Below are 19,267 nucleotides of genomic sequence, written 5' to 3' on the forward strand. Positions count from 1 at the left end.
ACGATCCTCAAAGCGCATCAGAACCTCAAAACAGGCTATTGCCAATCTGAATGATCAACAGTGAACTGTACGACGTACAAGTCACATTTCAAATTAGGTAGATCTCAACAGGACACAGAGTTAAAACTTTGTTTAGGGATCTTGGGTTTTAAATTTGACCTGGAGATTGAACGGTACGTTGTTGATCGTTTAGAGCACCAATAAGTGAAGTTCTGATTTTTTTAATCTGCTTGACACATATCTTAAGGTTATGTTAAAAATCAAAACTCACCTGTTACGATCTCTATCCCGGTGATCATAACCACGGTCACGATCCCGATCTCGCTCCCCACGTCCTCCTCCCTCCTTGCGACGTTCCTTTTCCTTCTCGCCACCACGCTTCCGATCCCGATGACCATCACTTCCCTCGCGCTCCCTCCGTCTCCGCTCGCGATCGCTGTAGTCCGAATCTTCCGTATCGTAGCGATCGCGCGAACTCTTGCTCTTCGTCGAACGCCTCAGCGGATCCTCGTCCCGCCTCGAAGACGACTGCTTGCCCTTTGAGTAGAACATCGACCGATCTTTGTCGCTTTCGTCCGCCGTTGAGGTATTGGACGGATCCTTGCGCGGCGGTTCAACCGTTAGCGAGGAGTCTCCCGCTGCAGCTGCCGTTGAGTTGACAGCCGGCTCGTCATCGAGCGTATTGCCACCCTCGATCGGTTCTTCGCGACTTATTTCCACGTGGATCGGCTGCTGTGGCTGCTGCGCAGGAGGATCGTGCGGGTTCTCTCCGTCCATAACGAGTTCGCGCGTTTGCTCGTTGATCGGGATGTCTACGGTAGGTTGCGCCTGCGGCGCAGCGTAGCGATCGTCTTCGACTCCGGGGATCACGCGCTGCTGGTTGTGATGATGGGTGTCGCTCTCACCCGGGACCAGGTAAAGGTTACGATCGCTGATCGTCTGATCGCGGTGATTCGAAGGTCGCACGGCGTTGGAGGTGGCCGAATCGGACACTTCTCCGTCTACTTGGCGTTCCATGTTGAGGTCGGTGGCGTTCTCGAGGTCCGTGCCCGGGATCATACGGTCCAGGCCGGGTGGAGGTTCGGGGTAGTTGTGACCGGTTTGTTGTTGGTGTGGTTCCGACTGCTGCTGACCGGGGACGTAACGGGAAAGGCCTGGCGGGGGAAGACTGTCGTCGGCTTGCTGGGGATCGTTGGCGACTGGTTGCGAAACGGTGTAACCTTCCTCGGACAGATGACCAGTTTGAAGGTACTGGTTCCGATCATGACTTGGTGCAACTTCCAGGTTTTCAACGTTCTCTGTGCGAGAATCGGGAATTTCTTGATTTTCCGGAACGAGGTTCACCAAATTGGTGATTTCCTGCTGGACAACCGGTGCCGGAGGTTGGTAGAAGAAGGCAGGACTCGTAGACGGAGCCGGAGCCAGACCAGGCGTTGCGATGTGGGCCCGCTGACCGGTTCGTTTGAACGGATTTCCGGCGGGTCCTTTTGGCGGTGGTCCTGCCTGCATCGGCGGAGGTGGACCACCTGCTGCGACCTCGGTTGGCATCGGAGGCAACGGTGGAGTTTTCGACGCGGACTTTGGTGGCAACGGCACTGCTGCACCACCATCGGCCTGTTGATTGGCTCCGGCAATCGACGGCGGAGGTGGCGGGAACGATGACTCCCGGTAGCCGCCGCCACCACCCTCCTGGCGTCGTTCCTCCACGGGAGCTACCTCCTGCGGAGGTTCCTGCTTGATGTTCAACGAGTTCAACGCCTCGTCCAACTTGTCCGGAACGTCACCGCTCGTAATCCCATGCTGGTACGCCCCAATGTTCTCGTAGTTTTCCACGCCATGCCTGCCGGAAGACCCGTCGTCCGACGGAACCGTGTTCGAGCTACGACTCTCGCCGATTTCACCACTCTCGATCGAACGATCGCTGGACGTCTGCGACACCTGGCTCTCGATGGACCACTGCGGCGACAGGGTTTCGTTCTTGAGTCGCGTCAACTGTGCAACCTGCACCTTTGGGGCAAGTTGCTGCGGCGCCGTCGGCGGCGGCAGTATCGGTTGAGTATTGTTTCCGGCACCAGGTAAACTGAAATTGTTTGGAGGCGGCACGATCGGCGCAGAGTAGTTCGAGTAATTGGGGTCTTGGTAGGTCGGTTGATGAACCTCCGCGGGTTTGGGGCTGGGTGCTGCGGCCACAGCGACTACCGCCGGTTGCTGATCTCCGATGGACCAGTTCCAGTTTTCCCCACCGCTTGTGTCGAAGCTATCGGTGATCGTCTGATTGAACGGCTGCTGCTGGTGGGGCGTCGTTGAAGCCGGTGGATGTGACGGAGGTCGTTGCGGTTGCTGAGCAAAGTAGTTGTTCGGGCCTGGTGCAAACTGCTGCGCCGGTATCTGCTGACCCGGATACGGTTGCTGCGACTGATGATGGTAGATTGGCTGGTAGTTCTGCTGCTGCACCGGCGGAGGTTGCTGGTTTGCGTAGTTCGGATGGTGGTAAGCCGGTTGGGCCGGTATAAAGTTCCGGTTGCTCTGGTCCAAATGCGTTTGCTGAGGTGGATACTGCTGCTGCTGCTGTTGGGGTTGAGGTTGGAAGAAATGATTTGTTCCCACAGGCTGCATCATCGGCTGCTGCTGCTGCGGTGCCATCGATTGAGGACCTTGGGGAGCGCCGGAGTCTCCCCAATCGCCCCAGTCGTCACCCCAGCCATCGGTATTGTTGTTGTTGGTAAATGCTGCTGACGCAGAACCAATTGGTTCGGTCATTTTGTTGCTGGTAGATGATCGACGACGAGATGACGACGAGAGTTGCTGGACTTTTGCTGGTGATGCTGCTTTTCTGCTGATGATTTGCTGAGTGTCGACTACACTTCTTCCATTTTGGCTCTGCAAGCCGCCGCTGGGTTGATGAAGTTCTGAGGGCTGCGTGAAGTAGCTGCTGGCACTCAGAGGATGATTAGAGGATACCTGTAAAGATAGCAAAAATTTTAAGATATTTGATGGAACAAACGAAATTTGAAACTACATAAAATAGCATAAGATCTGAAAAAGGAGGTAGCGTACGGATTCGGACAGGAAAATGAGAAGTTCTTGAACAAGTCAATCAAACTAGATCATGATTCGATAACATAAATTTAGCTTCAGTTGTAGCTCTAATATCTACTCCGTTATCACTCTCCTATCATACTAGCGACCAAAGTTGTAGTTTGAAGTTGCCTGACTAAAATAACACCTCTTGGCGCGCACACGTAACCGAATCGTGCGACCGGTCAAAAACGCACCAACGACGGTAGCATATGTAATATCTCAATTAATACTCGGCGAACAGCGAAATAGAGAAAGAGAAAGAAAGAAAAACAAAGCCATGGGTCTAGCTCATTTCCCCGAATGACATTTCCCCGAATGCCATTTCCCCGAAAATCATTTCCCCTAATTGGCCACATCCCCGAATACCACTTCCCCTAATCAGCCACATCCCCGAATGCCATTTCCCCGAATATCATTTCCCCTAATCGGCTATATCCCCGAATGCCATTTCCCCTAATCGGCCATTTCCCCGAATGCCGTTTCCCGAAATGACACTTACGCCAATTGCCGTTTATTTAAATTTAAAATTACTCGAATTTGCATATCCCTAATCATCATTTTCGCTAAAGCCTTTTTCCATGACTAACAGTTATTTTCTTTCTCAATTTTACCGAACAAACAGCTTTTTCGGGTATGCTGATGATCTCACTGTTGATTAAATGTTGTAAATTGGGTAGTAAAGCCCTTTGTCAATTTTTATGAACAACGGTAAAAACACGATTGAAAACCATTTCTGATAACTTTTTTATTCATTTTTATGCAAAAAAGTTTTTGACAAGACAACATTTTTCCGATGGATCAACTATGCCCCCTGGATCGAGCTGTCAAGTAGGAGCTTTTCTGCCAAGAAGGGCCGTGAAGTGAATTTTTAGAAATTGAATTAAAATCCCTTTTAAATCCTTTGCGGTCGTACAAAGGGTCATTGTACTTAGTAAAGCTTATTTTTCTTGTGAACAATAATATCACAAATTTAAGCTTAATTTTAGGACCCAATTACTAGATTTTTGTTGTTCAATTAACATTTGTATTCAACCGCATGATTAAATGTTGTTTTTGAGAAATTTGCAAGGAATTTTTTTTTTCGAATTTTGTTCAAGAACGCAAAAATCGAACATATAGGTACATAAGGCTGGTATAAATTTTTGTTGATTATACTTTTCGCCAAATCCTAAACCAGCAATGCGAATAAAATGATCAGTGTGAACGGGGTTCTGTACTACGAAAATCGCACGGTTTGTTTTCTGAATCATAAAAAATAACAAAATTTCTATTGCATTATTATTATCATGTCTATAAGAAAAAGGTATTTGTTTTGAGAATGTATAAAAAATAGTCTGTAACAATATTCATTGTATTTGAATGAATAGTACCAAACCTTACAACACCCCTTCCCCCCTAAAATGCAACGTCTGTTCTGAGTGAAGCCAAAAAGAAAGTTGATCATTCAAGGCCAATACGAACCTTTCAAGAAATATTATATGTAGTTTGATGTGATAAAAATTGCCATCATTTTTTTTTCTTACACAGTCGACTCTCTGGTCTATCGATGAATTCTTCAGTCCCTGTTTGCTTTAAAAATCTCTTCCGGTTGTCAATAATTTCAGTTTTCATGGCTTGCATAGACATTTTTCTTGGCGAAACGAAGCTTTAAAGGGTGTTTGACATTAGTTTGGTTTTGTTTGATGGACGTTGCCATGATTCTCTCCCATAGCTGGGTATCAAGAAAAAAATATTTTCAATCGAGTCTTCATTTTGCATCGTTCTGTAATCTGATGATTCTCTTCCTCGACGGTCCCTTGGATATTGACAAGCAGAGAGTCGACTGTAGTGAACGCGGTCAAGCCGAAATGCCCGGTGCCCAGGAGCGCGCGCGCTCCGGGGCACCGGGCATTTCGGCTTGACCGCGTTCGGGGAAATGGCGTTCAGGGAAATGACTATTCAGGGAAATGACTATTCAGGTTGTTGTGGTTTGGTTGAGCGTTTTAGCAGAATGCATTACTGTGAATACAAAGAGACGAGTTGTTCCTTTTAATTCCGCTATATATATATATATATAGCGGAATTAAAAGGAACAACTCGTCTCTTTGTATTCACAGACTATTCAGGGATATGACTAATCGGGTAAATGGCATTCGGGATTGTGGCCCATTCGGGAAAATGGCATTCGGGAATGTGGACGATTAGGGGAAATGGGAAATTCGGGTAAATGGAATTCGGGGAAATGACTATTAGGGGAAGTGTCTTTTCGGGGAAGTGGCATTCGGGGAAATGTCCCTTCGGTAATATGGGTTTCGGGAAAATGTCATAGATTCAAACAAAGCCATACATCCCCATAATCGCGTTCCAATCAATGGGAGATACGACGAACCAACGAAAGTAGCGAGCTACAGCGAAGAAATACTTTCACAATACGGTCCACTTCACGTGTGTGGGTGGAGGAGGTACATGCAGGAGGAGACCGCGCCGAGGATGGAGATGATAGTTGACATGGCAGACGCAAATGGCGAGCCAAATCGATTTTGGCCATGGCGAAAGAATGCAGAACGAAAACTAACTGAATTGCCTTGTACGTTGTTGTATCGAGTGGATCCCTACAATATTTTCAACAGAAGTTGGGTTGGATCCCTTTCCTAAATGTCAGTTTACTGTTCAGCAGAAAAAATAAATAAAATCTGTTGAATTTGAATATGAATACAATGATGAAGCAGAATGTTTTACTGCCAAAAGGAAAATTTAGATTCTTGCCCGTTTGGATGGTTTCAACAGTCCCACCAAAATTAAGTTTGATCAGAAATAGTAGATTTCGAGTGCTGATAGAGAGTGTGTGGCGGACTGTGCATTTTGATGTCGTATTATACACAATTATTAGCAAACACCAACATTAGTTTATAGGGCCTAATAAAAAAATCCAGAACTGTCGTTTTTCTTAAAAAGATTAAGCAGGTATTAGACTTTGGCAAACAAACAAACTCTTACTTTTCCGTATTTGAAAGTTTTTCAAACTCGCAAATTTGTTTGCGGAAAATTCGCAAATAACTCAAAATGTATGCAGGCTAAACTGCCGTTCTACGCATAATTGTCCCATGTTCAAAAAAGTGCAACTGAGAAAAACGCGATTGAAATTTTTCGCCCGATTTCTGTGTTTCTACGCATAATTGTCCCGTGGGTTCCTATTAGCCCTATGTGTCCCTAATCGCCCCAGTTAGCAGTTTATCACCCTTAATTGTGATTCTGTAGCTATACAACAGATAAACAAGACATAATGGTTAGTAAAACTAATGATTCCGTGTAAGAAAATACTTGGTGGGACAATTATGCGTAGAAGTTTAACGATGGGACAAACAGACTTGGTGTTGTTTTCAATGAGTTTCCGAACAAAGTACCAGATTTTATGTGTTTTTCTTAAAGTACACATCAGACTAAACTTAAAAATGTCACAAAGTCAAAATCGTCCAAAACTGACATGGGACAATTATGCGTAGAACGGCAGTAAAGTATCTGCAAAAAAAACAAAGAAGTAAAAACTGTCAAACTGTCAAAAAGCGAGTTTTTTGTTTATCATAGTCTAATACCTGCTTGAGAAGAATGTATTTTTTATGTCAGAATAAGTAGGGTGACAATAAAAAATCGACTTAAGAGATACCCCCTGATTCGATTCCGTAGGAAAAAATACCCTCCAAATATGAGCGAAATTGGTAAAGGGTCGCTTTTCATCGTTGAAGTTGATGAAAAAAAAAATCTCGTCAGATCGACAAGGTTAACTCGGATCGACAAAGTTGTTTGTTGTTCGACAAAGTTGTTTGTCATAAAATTTTATTTACATAAGAATCTCACACTTGACAATTATCCGACACATTTAACGCCACATTTTATGAAATTTTGAATTTTTTGCTTTTTCCCATACATTTGTGGCCGTGGCTGACTGGTTACGGTGTTCGCTTGCGAATGGCTCTGGGTTCGATGCACTTTTGGACACTTTTTTGGAAATCTCAAACATCCCCCCCCCTCCCTCCCTCTTTGTGGACAATTGTCCATACATAAAAACAAATATTTTTTGTATGGAAAAACAAATCTTTTTTGTATGGGTCAGAGAAAGATTTTTCTTATCGCAGCTGAAAAGGAACAGAAACGAAAAATATGTTTTGATGGAAAAATCAAACAATTTGAATATTCTTATTTGAATGCGACTGAAAATTAAACCAGCCTAAGGATAGAAAAAAAAAATATAAATTAAAAAAATTAAAATCGGTAAAAACAATTTAAATATGAAAATCACAAAATTTGTTTCTAACCTAAAATATTAGTCCAAAATATCTGATTATCAGATGAAAAAAAAAAAAAATTATAAATTGAAAAATTAAGGATTTTAAGAATTTAAGATTAAAAAGATTTGTAAATTTAGGAAATATTGATTTCTTTTTTTGTTTCAACAATTTAAATTTTAATGGTTTTTGGGTTTTTTTATAAGGTCCTACTTTTTTAATTCTTTAATTTTTTAATTTGTTATTGTTTGTGGTCACGACATTTCTTGACCACGTTCCTTCCGATCTCCTTACTCAGCTTATAAGTTTTGGAAATATGTTTTTTTAGCAAAAAAATGAGTAAAATGAAATAAAAATAAATGAATCTGGGATTAAAAGAATAAAAGTTATGAATTACTACCGGTAATTCTAAGAGCTCTAAAACCAAAAAATTTTGGCAGGCAAATGCTATGTAAAAGTTCTCAGAGTAAAATTAGATATCATAGAAAATATGTGGGAAATTTTGTATAGGAAAAAAATATCAAATCTCTAATCTTATTTAATCGTGATACTAAATAACAAAAATAATCATCAGCATAATGGAAATGAATTTTTTTGGAGAGCAATTCTGGAGCAACACGAGAAAAGGGCGGAAATCATTTTGACAGCTGAAACTATTTTGAAAATTCAAAGACAACATGAAACTTTTTCACAAAACTCTAAACAAAATCTGGCCTTCCGAGCTACCTTCTAACGCTGCAGGGTTTATTAAATAGTAAACTCTGGAGTTTCTTTTGAAAAGGTCCTTTAAACAAAATTTTCATTTTTTGCTTTTTGGGTGTTTTTGAATACCCCTGATTCAAGGCGGCTCTAAAAACAACCAAAAAGCAAAAATTGAAAATTTGGTTTATAGGATCCTTTCAAAAAAAAAACTCCAGAACTGTTGAATCGGAATTTGCAAAATAGTTCTAGCTGTCAAAATGCTTATGCGCCCTTTTCATATGTTGCTCCAGAATTTATCAGGCGTTGGTTATTGAGCAATTCTACCTCAAATCAGGATTTTTTCTGGTACTTTTGTACCCGACTCTCTCCGATTTCAATGAAACTTTGTAGACATGTTATCCTAGGCCTATATAAACCATTTTTGTGTATATGGAGCCAATAGTACTCGAAAATAACATTTGAGAAGGGCGTAAGGTATTTAAATATGTTTTTATTTTGTAATTTAAAAATTACTGTATCTCGAAGCCGTTGCGTCGTATCAAAAAATGGTCAAAGAAAAACATACAGGAAATTGGACGGGCTTAGCATAGCATAAGCATAAGCATAGTTAGCAAGTTGCTACTCCGTTATTGACCAGGACCTTCAGAAGTTACATCCACGAGCCGTGGAAGATGAGTGGGTGCTATCTTTCCTCGCTTCGCAACTTCTCAAAGGCCCCTATCATGCTGATCAATACCGGCGCCGGCCACGACCAGTGGTAGAGTCACGGGGAAGTGGATGGGAATGTTAGTCCGATACTTGAGTGATAGAGACCGCCCAATCGACTGCTTCTCCGACAAAGTATCACATGAGTTTTGAGGGGTTAGTAGATGGGTATGAGGTCAGGATTCACGAGTGGCAGTGATGTGACCATGAGCATTTTGTTTATCGGTTGAAATTTTTAAATCTTAGGCAGCCGGCTGCGGAAAGATAAACTAGTGATGATTTAGAAAGTTTTTTTAATCGAACGCGTGCCAACCGAGCATTAGTGCTATGGGCTGGACTTATCAGTATATTTTTACTGTTTCTACAATTTAGATAACGCGAGCAAATTTCAAATATCCTCGCAGCACACAATACACGACAAAAATGCGAAACAAAAGGCACACGCAAAAAAAAAATCACTTTTCACTCCGAATATTTTTTACGACCACGCGCTCCCTTTGTCAATTATGCACGCACAGGAAATTGGACGGGCTTTCTGAAAAAATACACTGAAACAAAAATACACGCAACTTCTATGAGATTTTTCATTTTTTAAGTTTAAAGGTTAAATTTGATGGTGATGTCACGATTGTTTTTTCGCTCAAAATTTTTGAGGAAACAGCCTAAAATGTTACAAAAAGACTCACGAAAAATGCAGGATGCTATGTCTCTCCTAAAAAATACAAAAATCATTTACTACAACTGTTTTTTTTTTTTTTTTTTGAAAAGTGGTCTAAACGTCGAAATTTTTCAGAATTGAAAGTCGGAATCGATACCCCAGACAATTTTACATAAAACTCTTCATATTGACCATTGGCCTAAGTCCAATCCTTGGAAAGAAACAGCGGTTTTAAAAATAAAAATGTTGAAAAAATAGGGTTTTTGGTGGTTTTTGGCAATTTCTATATGACAGACTTGGTTTTTCAGTCTCGTAAATATTTTTACCGGAAAGCTCGTCCAATATCCCATCAGTTTGTCTTTGACAGATATAAGTTTAATTACATTGCTCATAACTGTAAATAGAATATGTTTTTCAGTGTGGTAGAAACCTGGATAGTAAATAAGCTTACGTAAATAATATGACAGGTCAAATTAAAAACCTTTAAAAGGAAAACTTATGGGAAATGGGACGAACTGTCAGGTAAAAATATTTACGAGACTGAAAAACCAAGTCTGTCATAAAAAAATATCCAAAAACCTATTTTTTTCAACATTTTTATTTTTAAAACCGCTGTATCTTTCCAAGGATTGGACTTGGGACAATGGTCAATATGGAGACTTTTATGTTAAATTGCCTGGGGAATCGATTCCCACTATCGATTCTGAAAAATTTTGACGTTTAGACCACTTTTCAAAAAAACAGTTGTAGTAAATGATTTTTGTATTTTTTAGGAGAGACATACCATCCTGCATTTTTCGTGAGTCTTTTTGTAACATTTTAAGCTATTTCCTCAAAAAAAATTTTGAGCAAAAAAATCGTGACATCACCATCAAATTTAACCTTTAATTTTAAAAACTGAAAAATCTCATAGAAATGGCGTGTATTTTTGTTTCAGTGTATTTTTTTTTCAGAAAGCTCGTCCAATTCCTACATGTTTGTCTTTGACCACTTTTTGATACGATGCAACGGCTTCAAGATACAGTAATTTTTAAATTGCAAAATACAAAAATATTTAAATACCCTACGCCCTTCTCAGATGTTATTTTCGTGTACTATTGGGTCCATATACACAAAAATGGCTTATATAAGCCTAGGATAACGTGTCTACATAGTTTCATTGAAATCGGAGAGAGTCGGGTACCATAAAAATTCCTGATTTGAGCTGGAATTGCTCTATTGGATAACTGAATAATTGATACATTTAGGTAAACAGATTTTTACCCAAGTGTTTAAATTTCTCAAAATTTTAAGTCAGTTTTTCATAAGGTACTGCTTGAGGGAGATTTTAAATCACAGTTTAAATTAAACTAATTTGATTAGCGTTTGCTTTATTTAAAATTTGAAATCTTAAATGTTAGTGATAAAGTTCAGTATAAAAAAAAATTATCAATTATCACTAAACCTAGCTAATACTTAATCTAGCAAGCACTGTTATATCCAACAATTCGAGCAAATGGACATTTTTACACAGGTAAGAAGAGAAAAGAGCATAGGAAAACCGCTTTAACATTAACGTCCCACACGCACAAATCCGCTGTTACCTGCTGCCTCCGATGAACATTACCATTGTGGTCCATATCGGCCACGATGCAATGGGCCGGAAATCCGGCTAATAACCAGAATATTGTCTTCTTGTATCAACTTACAACACACCACGAAAAAATAAAACAATCCTTCACATATTTCGTCCAAAATCAAAATTCCTCCTTTCAAGTTTGCATCGATTGACCTTGTTAGAAGCTAGAAGCAAAATCACCCAAAATAGAAAAAAAAACACTTTCGATTTTTCTCCTCCTCCTCCGCCAAGTCTGGCCCCGTTCAATTTCCTTCAAGAAACTCCTCGCAAGAAGTGGCTCGTAACTTCGTGGGCATGTCAATAAATTTTTCCTCGCCTTGCCACCTGAGCCACCGCTCTGTATTAGTGTCCACCTGCCGCACCTGTCCTCCTCCTTCGCCTTCCACTTTGAACGCCCAACAACGGCTTGGGCGAAGAGGAAAATCGTTTCGTGGCTACTTTCGAAACCACTTTTCGCAACTTCCCTCCGCCTCCTTCCAAAGTTGCTCAGTTGATCACTTCGGAAGGGTTGTTCTGGAAGTGGTCACCCCTCGTCGCCCCACCACCCGCCACAGTATGCTAATTTGCGACGATGATCAGCGAAAATAAAAAGCGAGCGGAATCGAAGGAAGGAGAAAGCCCGAAAAAATGGATTTTTCTCCACCTCGAAGGCAATCGCAAAGGAAAAAGCTGGTCGGACTACTCACTGGAAAAACACGCAACGAAACACACGACCGGTTCCCGGACGGACCACACGGACACACGCACGCACGAACCGGACGTAATTACGCGCTTTGGGTGACGAAAATTGGCCGGATTTCGAGAGTTTTGCACTTTTTTCACGCCACCTCTTGAAAACACGGATGCCAGGTTGGAACTTTCATCACGAAGTCTGTCAAGCCGTTTGACTGTAGTGGTGCGGTGGGTGCGCAAGTGAAAAAAAATGCATTTTGACGTTTCGCTGCAGATGACAGATGAACTTCGGGTGAACTCTCGTTCACGAACGAGGGGAAGCTCGATGAGAAGATGGTGGTTACAGATCTGAAGTTTTTTTGGGTACGGATATAAATATCAAAAAGTATTTATAACTTGGGACCATCCATAAACCAGGGCATGGAGCCTTCGGACGTGGAAGTTAGCCAACCATAAGCAGATGCGTTAAATACAACAAAAAAACGAAAACATACTGTTTTAATATTAAAATATCGAAATAAAATCCATCACATTTTTCGAAAATCATCACTGTAATGTTAAATGTTATTTATTCTTGCCATAAAAAGTTTTTTCTTATATGAAAAGTAAAAAAACTTTTACCGATACAACGTTTTTGTTCCAGAAATGCATGATAGTATCAAAAACTTTCCAACTTTTAAATTAAAAAGTTTGAACTTTCTACAAATATTCACCAACGCGTACTTTTAATCCAACGAACGATCTTTTTAAATTTAGAGTATTTTTTCTTTGTGTGTATAAACATATGAAAGACAATAGGTTATAGAACCTTTTTCCAAAATAAGTTCTTGATATCTATATTGCTCCAGCCATCAATACATTTTTCAGTCTCTTCAAGAATCATGCGCACAAAAAATCTTAGTGTTATGACAAAAGTAACTTAATCTTGAATTGAAAAGTAGGTTTTTAAAAACGATAAATTTTACTGCTAAAGTTTAGGAAAATTTTCTGACCAGCTGATTTAAAAAAAATAACTTTTAAGTATAAACGGATCCACGTTCCTGCTAACAGTTATATCGCAAATTTCTTTCTGGCGTCCTAAATCGTTTATTTTTCTGGTTCTCAGGTTTCCGACCAGTAGGTTCTTTCTGTGCACGGATAGAAATCCTGTCCGGGAAATCGACAACATTGTTCTCGATTCGTTCTGAAAATCGTTTCAGAATGTTGTCGACCAGTCGTCCGGTAACATTTGCATCAAAATCGAGAACAATGTTGTTGATTTTGAGTCGTCACGGTTGGTGACGTCTGGCAAAATAGAAAGCACGCAGCCATCCCGAACGAACACCATGGTGTTTCCTCGAACGCTACTTTGTTCCCGGCAGCAGCCATCCGGCACAAACGTTTAGTCTCGGATGCTCCTTGGTGTTACGGACACTGATCCTGTTCTATGCCGGAAGAAAACATCTCGTAAAAGTCACCCCGCACATAATTAAGTGCAACAGCAGATATATTTGTTTTGTGAACATAACCTTAAACTCGAGATGTTCCTTACGGAATGGGGACAGCTTTTGGAAGATGGACCAGGAAATACGAAGACAAGTCAGAAGGATTCCGTTCGATGGGATCAAGATAGTTAGCGGGTCCGGTGGAACAGTTGGACAATGTTTGAGAATTTTTGTTTTTATTTCGCTTCTTCGCCATGTCGGTGAAAATATTTGACATTGACGGGCGGCCAACCGGGTGTTAGCTAGACCCCGGGCAACCCACCGGCGAATAGAATGTGCAACAAAGTGGGAAAAATCTCGAGGAAACACCACAGAAAGAACCAGAAAAATACACGATTTAGGACGCCAGGAACAAACTTGTAACATAACTGTTAGCAGGAATCGTGTCCGGAACACCGTTTCTACCGGCAGCCACTGCCCGAAACCAACAGGTTCTGTGTCGTTTATTTCCAACGCGCTTTTCCCTTGCTTTTTGCCAGCCAATTTTGCCTCGGATTTTTTTTTCTTAGTCACGGACACGGTTCCGGCTGGCGGTTAGCAGGAAACAGCTTCACTGGTAAACAGCATTACACTTTTTTCAGTTCACTTTTACACACTTGTATGGGATTTTTCAGTTCAAGTATGATTACACACTTTCGTGTAATCATACTTGAACTGAAAAATCCCATACAAGTGTGTAAAAGTGAACTGAACAGTGTGTAATGTTGATTATCAGTGTTCTTTCTGCCTCACTGTCTCGGGCTCGGTACCGAGTTTATTTCTGGCACTACGGTCACACGGACTTTGTTCCGGCCAGCGGATCTGTGTCGGGTTGCTCCTGGGCAGCGGCTTTCGGAAAGAAACGGGTTGTCTCGAAAATATTCCGGGCAGCAGCAGAAAATGTTTTGTTGTGTGCGGATGGTGCGGAAGCAAAAATGTGTGACGCCATCCTGGTGAAAATCTGGATATCAACCGGCACATAAAACATGTGTGCAGAGCTTACGAAGTCAACTTGCGAGACCAATATTTTCTACCAAAAAGAAGGCAAGTTCGGTTACGTGCAATACGCATATTTATAACATCTTGGTACTAGTAGGCTACGCAATTTGATGACAAATCAGTTTTTTCCAAGTCCAAGTCCAGAAAAGTCTATGTTTCGTGAATTATAATTGGGTCCTAAAATGAAGCTTAGATTGCTGATATTATTGTTTAAAGCGATAAAGCTTATTTTTCTGAGTACAATGACCCTTTGTACGGCCACAAAGAGTTTAAAATGGATTTTTAAATCAATTTTGAAAAATTCACCTCGCGGTCCTTCTTGACAGAAAAGCTCCTACTTGACAGCTCGTTCCAAGGGGACCATAGTTGATCCATCGAAAAAATGTTGTCTTGTCAAATTTTTTTTTTGCATTAAAATGAAAAAAAAGTGATCAGAAACGGTTTTTAATCGTGTTTTTTACCGTTGTACATAAAAATTGACATAGGGCTTTAGTACCCAATTAAAATTCCTCTTAAAACGATCCAATCTGCTCCAAATAGCACTGGAAGACGTTCTATTTAGCGATGGGCTCGATGTTTAAGTGCAAGCCCCACGATTCCAAATCCAGGGACTTTCAGGACTAGAAAAATGATCAAATCACAAAGGTATGTTCAAATAACCTTTTTTGTTTCTCTTATTATTTGCTAATAAGAATCCTTTTTATAGGTTTCAACTTTAGTCTCTAACAGCAAAGCTTTGACTGACTCATAGAATTTCCAATCCAACGATCAGTTGATTTGTGGCACCTCGGATGGAAATCGTTTCCTTGTACAGATTACATATATGGCGGGTAATTAATTATACAATAACAACAAATAAAAAGCTATGAAAAAATAGATTGTTTTAATTTAATCAACACAAAAATCCGAAACGTGGGCGTCCGACAATCGCAGGACATTCTAAAAAAATAAAGTCGCCCGAAAACGGCCCGACAACGGCCCGTCAACGTCGATTTTCTCGAAAGCCGATTTCGTCGATCGTCGGAGAAAGTGTTGCAAATAAGCACGAAAAGGGCCCGAATTCCGTCAGACAAACCGTCGGAATTCGGGCCGTTTTGTCGAGCCGTCGGACGGATTTCGGGCCGTTGTCGGCCCTGTCCGTCTGTCAGGGATGAAATGTCATAGTTTTTAAGATGATGATTTAAGATACGGTTATGTGTGTTTTGCACAAGGTTTTGCATATAAAATCAATCATGAGATTATTTTCCGTTTTCGTTAATGAATTCTCATACCCAATGTGCATTAGGTTACACAATTCATTGGACCATCAGCTCGCCCCTCGATACACTTTTGACACTTGTTCTGTGGGGTTCATTCACGCAAAAAGTTCACCCACAAGCTTGTTGACATCCGAGCGCCGAGGTGACGTGTTGGAGTTTTTTTGCGTGATTTTCTGCTGCTGCTGCCGTCTCATCATCTTCCCTCAGATTGGCCAGTTTCGAGAAAAAGAGTCCTTCGCGAGCTTCTAGATTCTAGTGCACATCCGCCTCCGGTTTTGGACGCTGGAAATGTAAAGCAACTGCTGACGATAAAGGAAATCAGCTGACGAAATTTCACAGTGATAAGAATTTCAGTTTACGTTTGGGACAAAATTCAACGTAGCGAAAATGGCACTGATGACGATGATTGCCCGGGTTGTGGACGGTCTTCCGCTGGTCGGAACGATGCAGGAGGACGAGCAGGTTGGTCCCTCCTTCAAACCCTTTTAATTATTTAGGCAATATTACAACTTTTTTTGAATTTTAGTCTGGACGAAGCGTCCTGGAGTACCAGAATCAGGCAAAAATGCTCTTCCGGAAGCTGGGCCCAAATTCACCCAGTCGCTGCAGCATCGAAACAGGACCTTATCTCTTTCAGTAGGTTTCTTGCTTTGAGTTGCACCTGGCTTTATCAGCACAATTGATAAATTAATTGCGTCACGTCGCACGAAATTGCAACGAATTTTACGCTTGACTTATTTTGATTTCTAAAACAATTTGAATTCCTTCAGCTATCTGATCGAAAACGACGTCTGCTATCTGGTGCTGTGTGACAAAATGTTTTCCAAGCGCATCGCGTTCAGCTACCTCGAGGACATCGCCCAGGAGTTCCACAACAACTACGGCCGCAAGGTCAACTCGGTGACGCGGCCGTACGCGTTCATCGAGTTCGACATCTACATCCAGAAGGCGAAGAAATCTCTCACGGACCGCCGGCGGAACATCAACACGATCAACACGCAGCTGCAGGACGTGCAGCGAATAATGGTGAGTTCAAGCGAGCCTTCAATAGGTCGTGTTTTCCAACTAAAGCCAAACTTCACTCCAGGTTCAAAACATTGACGACGTGCTGCAGCGGGGCACGGTCCTCTCCGAGCTGGACACCAAGACGCAGAACCTGTCGATGCTGTCGCAGAAATACAAAAAGGACGCCACCTATCTGAACCGGAAGTCGCTGTACGTGAAGGGCGCGGTGGCCGGCATCGTCATCATAGTGTTTATCCTCTACTTTTGGGTCATTTAATGGGGGTGAAGGGTGAGACGCGTTTACTTTTTCCTGTTTTTGTGGTCTTTTTATGTAATGTTAATAAAATAAACTAGAAGGTGAAAAAAAGTAAATTTACACTGCAATTTGGGCCAAATTGACGACGTGGTTGTTATTTAATCGCTGTTTAGTTCTATACGAACGACGTTCCTTTAATTTTCACGCTAAACATTGAAGGAAGCTTTTTTCTGATATTACTTTAGTGTTCAGTACTTTAGTAGCGTACTATGTCAGAAGGAAAACAGTTTTTGCACCTTGGTTTTAAGGCTAAATATTACAAAGTTGTAAATACAACAAGCATAATGATAAAGAGTTTCAAGCAAAATCAATCGTTTCCTTAGAAGGTGAAGGTAGGAGCATTTCTACTTATGAATTTTCGGTTAATTGGAGCTAACGTAATAAAGTTAACCTGGCCATGGTCTTCGTTTCGTACATACACTTATGGTACTCGGGTCTATATGACCCAGAAATGTATTTGGCTGCCAAAATTCAGAATCTTGACCGATTTTGGATGTCTTGGCCGCAAATGAAAGGTTAGAATGTCTACTTTGCGATTCCGACTGGCAGAACCGGTTTTGGGCACTGTGGCCACCGGGAACCTGCTACAACCGAAAAAAGTCCTTTTTGAGGCCCCGACTTTGAGGACCTGTATCTCTGGAACGATAACACATAGCGGGTTGCTTCCAGTTGCAATTGACGGGTAATAACCTCAACTTTAAGCTCCCGTAGAGATGATTTGTCAAAAGTGGACACCGGTTCCGTTAACCCGGAACATCCGAAAAACATGATTTTTTCAGCTTTTGTTATAAAATCAACACATTAGTCAATTTTTCAACCGGATTTTTGTAAATCATTACATACGCACACTACATACTACCTCTGACTGTTTGGGATCGTTCCGGCCAACTGTGGCCAATCCGGAACCGGTTCCAGGGTACCACCAAAACGGTTCCAATAATGGTATCGCTAGAAACCCGTCATGTTGCATATCAAACTTCATGAAATTGAAAATCATAACCATCTGAGGTCATTCCGATATCCTCTGACCCAACCTGGTCACTCCGGAACCAGTTACCGATGGCCACTGGGGACACTTCCGGAGTATGCAGGAAAGCATATCATGCGACATATCAAACGTCATGAAATTGAAAATTATGACCATCTGAGGTCATTCCGATATCCTCTGACTCACCCTGGTCACGCCGGAACCGGTTACCGGTGGCCACTGGAGGACACTTCCTGAGTATGCAGGGAAGCATATCATGCGACGTATCAAACTTCATGAAATTGAAAATTATGACCATCTGAGGTCATGCCGATATCCTCTGACCCAACCTGGTCACTCCGGAACCGGTTACCGGTGGCCACTGGGGAACACTGCCGGAGTATGCAAAGAACCCTACCATGCGACATATCAAACGTCATGAAATTGAAAATTATGACCATCTGAAGACATTCCGATATCCTCTGACTCACCCTGGTCACTCCGGAACCGGTTACCGGTGGCCACTGGGGGACACTTCCGGAGTATGCAGGAAAGCATATCATGCGACATATCAAAAGTCATGAAATTAAAAATTATGACCATCTGAGGTCATTCCGATATCCTCTGACTCACCCTGGTCACGCCGGAACCGGTTACCGGTGGCCACTGGAGGACACTTCCTGAGTATGCAGGGAAGCATATCATGCGACGTATCAAACTTCATGAAATTGAAAATTATGACCATCTGAGGTCATGCCGATATCCTCTGACCCAACCTGGTCACTCCGGAACCGGTTACCGGTGGCCACTGGGGAACACTTTCGGAGTATGCAAAGAACCCTACCATGCGACGTATCAAACGTCATGAAATATAAAATTATGACCATCTAAGGTTATGCCAATATCCTCTGACCCAACCTGGTCACGCCGGAATCGGTTACCGGTGGACACGGGGGGACACTTACGGAGTATGCAAGGAAGCATATCATGCGACATATCAAACTTCATGAAATATAAAATTATGACCATCTGAGGTCATGCCAATATCCTCTGACTCACCCTGGTCACGCCGGAACCGGTTACTGGTGGCCACTGGGGGACAATTCCGGAGTATGCAAGGAAGCATATCATGAGACATATCAAACCTCATGAAATTGCAAATTATGACCACCAAAGGTCTTGCCCACGTTTTTTAATCCAACCTGGCCACTGGGAGACAATTTCTCGTGGCGATGTCCTCCGGCCCATCCTGATTAATTTGGAACCGAAAATGGGTTGGGAATGGAGGAAATTTGTGAAACATGCAAAGAATCAAGTTTGAAGTTTCTTCTCGAACCTAAGATTTAAAAGGTTTTAATGGGGAGAGCACCAAATCCTTTTCATTTTCCAAGGAACCTTCCATCCCAAAGTTCGGACTGACAACCTTTGAATTGGGAGTCCAACCGCCGCCAGCGACTCCGCCGAAGCAGGCTTGGTTTGGAGTGTTGATTGTAATTATAGCAGGGAGAAAACTGAAATGATCAAATGACCGTACAACAACTGAGGCTGGAACCGACGTTC

General features: G+C 42.0%; 2 protein-coding genes across 5 annotated transcripts in view; one reads left to right on the forward strand and one right to left on the reverse strand.

The window, feature by feature from the left end:
• Window positions 1-11,922, reverse strand: part of LOC6051638 (protein transport protein Sec16A) — a 44,547-nt gene extending 32,625 nt beyond the window's left edge. For 2 of the 4 annotated variants that reach the window (XM_038258271.1, XM_038258269.1), the window contains exons 1-3: window positions 11,713-11,921; window positions 10,992-11,190; window positions 272-2,961 (exon numbers count right to left, since the gene is read on the reverse strand). In XM_038258271.1, coding sequence (XP_038114199.1) covers window positions 272-2,961; window positions 10,992-11,027 — 2,726 coding nt within the window. In that variant the 5' untranslated portion in view covers window positions 11,028-11,190; window positions 11,713-11,921. Of the gene's footprint in view, window positions 1-271; window positions 2,962-10,991; window positions 11,191-11,712 lie in introns of all 4 variants that reach the window. The other 2 variants (XM_038258273.1, XM_038258272.1) reach the window with 2 other exon arrangements.
• Window positions 11,923-15,530: 3,608 nt separating this feature from the next.
• On the forward strand, window positions 15,531-17,047 carry LOC6051637 (vesicle-trafficking protein SEC22b-B). Its single transcript, XM_001868012.2, has 4 exons — window positions 15,531-15,881; window positions 15,946-16,055; window positions 16,190-16,445; window positions 16,507-17,047. Exons 1-4 carry the CDS (start codon window positions 15,807-15,809, stop codon window positions 16,699-16,701), a joined length of 636 nt encoding a protein of 211 aa, XP_001868047.1. The 5' UTR covers window positions 15,531-15,806; the 3' UTR covers window positions 16,702-17,047.
• The last annotated feature ends 2,220 nt before the right edge of the window (window positions 17,048-19,267 follow it).

This window comes from Culex quinquefasciatus, chromosome 2 (genome assembly GCF_015732765.1).
Source record: "Culex quinquefasciatus strain JHB chromosome 2, VPISU_Cqui_1.0_pri_paternal, whole genome shotgun sequence".
Taxonomy (NCBI): domain Eukaryota; kingdom Metazoa; phylum Arthropoda; class Insecta; order Diptera; family Culicidae; genus Culex; species Culex quinquefasciatus.

Excerpts from the sequence above, each read along its gene's own strand:
- LOC6051637 (XM_001868012.2), top strand. The coding sequence starts at position 15,807 with ATGGCACTGATGACGATGATTGCCCGGGTTGTGGACGGTCTTCCGCTG. Across the intron at positions 15,882-15,945 it reads CGATGCAGGAGGACGAGCAG|TCTGGACGAAGCGTCCTGGA; the intron begins GTTGGTCCCTCC and ends TTTGAATTTTAG. Across the intron at positions 16,446-16,506 it reads AGGACGTGCAGCGAATAATG|GTTCAAAACATTGACGACGT; the intron begins GTGAGTTCAAGC and ends ACTTCACTCCAG.